The 2,885-nt window shown below is 44.1% G+C and overlaps 1 protein-coding gene and 1 long non-coding RNA gene across 2 annotated transcripts in view; both read right to left on the bottom strand.

The window, feature by feature from the left end:
* Positions 1 to 451: 451 nt before the first annotated feature.
* LOC120569489 lies at positions 452 to 1,879 on the bottom strand. Its single transcript, XM_039817348.1, has 2 exons — positions 1,284 to 1,879; positions 452 to 1,123 (listed from the first exon to the last, which is right to left on the bottom strand). Exons 1-2 carry the CDS (start codon positions 1,461 to 1,463, stop codon positions 452 to 454), a joined length of 852 nt encoding a protein of 283 aa, XP_039673282.1. The 5' UTR covers positions 1,464 to 1,879.
* A 908-nt stretch (positions 1,880 to 2,787) lies between these two features.
* The window catches only part of LOC120570199, a 379-nt gene continuing 281 nt past the window's right edge, over positions 2,788 to 2,885 (bottom strand). Inside the window, exon 2 of the long non-coding RNA XR_005641029.1 lies at positions 2,788 to 2,885. This exon is cut by the window's right edge and continues 127 nt beyond it. This is a non-coding gene — a long non-coding RNA (uncharacterized LOC120570199).

Here is a 2,885-nt window from a genome sequence, read left to right as displayed (position 1 = left end):
ACACCACAAAAGTTTCCAATAACACCAGAAAAAGTCGCTAGTCGCTTTTGACAAAAAAGTCAAGTTTGGATGGGATTTCGTCGGACATTTTACATTGAAGCATGATGTATTTCTGAGCTAAGGTCTTAGTACAAGATGTCTGCCAACTAGTGGAGGGGAGTATGAATGACATATAACACTCTATTCAGAGAAAACAGCTGTTTTATTCAGTACCGCATCCTGTCGCAATTTTGCGACTTTGGCGCTTAAAGGGTTAACTCTTACCGAAAAAACAAACTTTGACCTCAGACGGGACACACAAGCCGTCACAACATACACACTAAAACTTAGTTTTACACACTGGTGTAATACATTCAAAACAACATTTCCAAAACTGTTAAGTTATGTTGCCACAAACCTTTTCAGGTGAACACAAGACACAACCAATGGTTACATTGGCACATTTTATTCATTACTGTATTACAGTACTACACAGTTGCTCTGGGTCAGGCCAGAGAATCTCGTCCACATCACAGGCTATATTGGCCCTAGCCAGGCAGCGGGGGTAAAATCCTCTTGCATGCCTGATCCACCCCTGGCACGCATCTATTGATATGTCTAGGCAGGCTTCTTCCATGGCCTGAAGGAGGTGAACACGCATAAAAGGTTCTCGGTCATACACTTTCCACCGCCATGCCGAAAAAAACTCCTCTATTGGGTTAAGAAATGGAGAGTATGCAGGCAGAAAGAGGTTGGAAAATATTGGGTTATTGGTAAACCAGTCACGAAGCAGAGCAGCGCGATGGAAGCTGACGTTATCCCAAACAACAACATAGTGAGGGTGCTCTGGTTGTGCTGGTTCCCTGTGGTCCAGCTGGAACATATGCTCTCTTAGACCGTCAAGGAATGAAAGAAGGAGAGTAGTATTATAGGGTCCTAGACTGGCATGGCGGTGGAGTACCCCTCGTTGGCTGATGGCTGCGCACATCGTGACATTCCCTCCACGCTGACCAGGGACATTTACAATAGCCCGATGGCCGATTATATTCCTCCCCCTTCTCCTTCTTTTGGTGAGGTTGAAACCAGCCTCATCCACAAAGATAATTTCAGGTGGAACAGGCCAGCCGTCAATCTCAAAGATTCTCTGCAAAACACATCAAAACACAATAGAGTATATTACTACCCTGAAGCACAGTTCAAGAGGGCACAAATGGCAGCATAAACTGCTATACTGTGATGGTGCACAATACTTCATACAATATCAAAAGTCATACTTGAACATATTCCCCTCGTTGGTCTTTTACCCTGTCAGAGTTTCGTTCAAAAGGGACGCGGTACACCTGTTTCATCCGGAACCGATGCTTTCGGAGGATGCGATCAATTGTGGAAAGGCTGATGGAATTTATTCCTTGAAAATGATTATTATCCTCAATCACTCTCCTTTGAATCTGTCGCAGGAGGATTACATTATTGGCAATAACCATGTTTACAAGCTCCCTTTCTTGCTCCTCTGACAAAAGCCTTGGCCTCCCACCACCAGATGGTCGTCTCTGTATCCTGCAAAAATAGAAGCACGCATTACTGTAGATTTGATGGATTTATTTAGTATTACAGAAGCATAGTACAACAGTGCATGTGATGTCAAAGCACAGAGTACAGCACTCAAAAGTTACTGTACGGAGCAGTCGGACTGTAAGTACACCTCCCTGAAGGTTCTGATGAAGCGACTCAAATTAGGCTGGACTCGTTGCCCAGCCTCCCTCATGGTCATACCATGGACAACAACATGGTCCACTAAAGTGGCTCCAATTTCATCCGAGACTGCTTGTCTCCTTGCCCTTACTCCTCCTCCACCTCGTCTTTCACCACGTCCTCCTCTTCTACCTCGTCCTTCACCACGTCTTCCTCCTCTCCCTCCTCGCCTTCCTCCTTCACCACGTCCTCGTCCTCCTCCTTCTACTTCTCCTTCACCACGTCCTCGTCCTTCTCCTTCTCCTTCACCACGTCCTCCTCCTCCTCCTCCTCCTCCTCTTCCTCTCCCTCCTCGACCATCATTTCTCTGTGGATTCATTGTTCCAAAACTCAATGAACTGACTCTGACCATTTTATCTATCTGTTGAAAGATTGGTGAAAGATTCTGATTGGTGTGTGATCAATTTTGACTTGTAGTGTTTCCACCTGGGTAATTGTGTGCTAATTGAGCTTCAGCTGTGCTGACTTGAGTGAGCAAAATTGAATGCTGTGCTTTCTAAATGACAACATGGTGTAGGCAATGAGAAATTAAGGGATTTGTGTGTAGAGTTTTGCAGTAACAGTTCAACAAATCTGACTCATGTGTCAAAACCAGGGAATAGTGTTTATAGTTTAGTGAAATGGGTGTGCTTTTTGAAAAATGGCGTTATGGTTTTGAACTTTTAGTTCAAAAGCCTGGTTATAGTGTTTAAGCAATTGAGAAAAACTGTATTATTTGGGTTTTATAATTTGCTGGGTGCATTGACTTGTGTTGTCTAGACCTTCTCTATCTGGAAAGGGTCCCAAAATAACTCCAGTTGAGATCTGATAATATAAATAAAGTTGAATTCAATACTGGAGCAATTTCAAAGATAGTTGTTCCCATCAGTCCTAGAAACTAACCTTTAAAACTCCACTTACAGAGACCTGAAACATAACAGCCGTGTTGTAATGCAGTGATTCATATTACAGCTAGTAACGCTGGGACACTAGTTTGATCAAAATCAGTTCTTGCGCAAGTTTGAACAAGAATGGGAAAGCGTTACGGTTAGGACAGAACGGACCCAAACGCAGAACTCAACACAAGATATTTTATTGGAAAAGATGGGGAAGTGGGAAGGTGGATGCCAGGGAGCACGAGCACGGGGGCTGGAGCCGGGAACAGAGACACATGG

Source organism: Perca fluviatilis, chromosome 12 (genome assembly GCF_010015445.1).
Source record: "Perca fluviatilis chromosome 12, GENO_Pfluv_1.0, whole genome shotgun sequence".
NCBI lineage: Eukaryota > Metazoa > Chordata > Actinopteri > Perciformes > Percidae > Perca > Perca fluviatilis.
Note: the sequence above shows the minus strand (reverse complement) of the source record. Positions and strands in the feature narration are given on the sequence as shown.

Coding starts and splice junctions, on each gene's coding strand:
- LOC120569489 (XM_039817348.1), bottom strand. CDS start 1,463: ATGGTTATTGCCAATAATGTAATCCTCCTGCGACAGATTCAAAGGAGA. Junction 1,124..1,283: donor TTGAACGAAACTCTGACAGG/GTAAAAGACCAA, acceptor TGTGTTTTGCAG/AGAATCTTTGAGATTGACGG.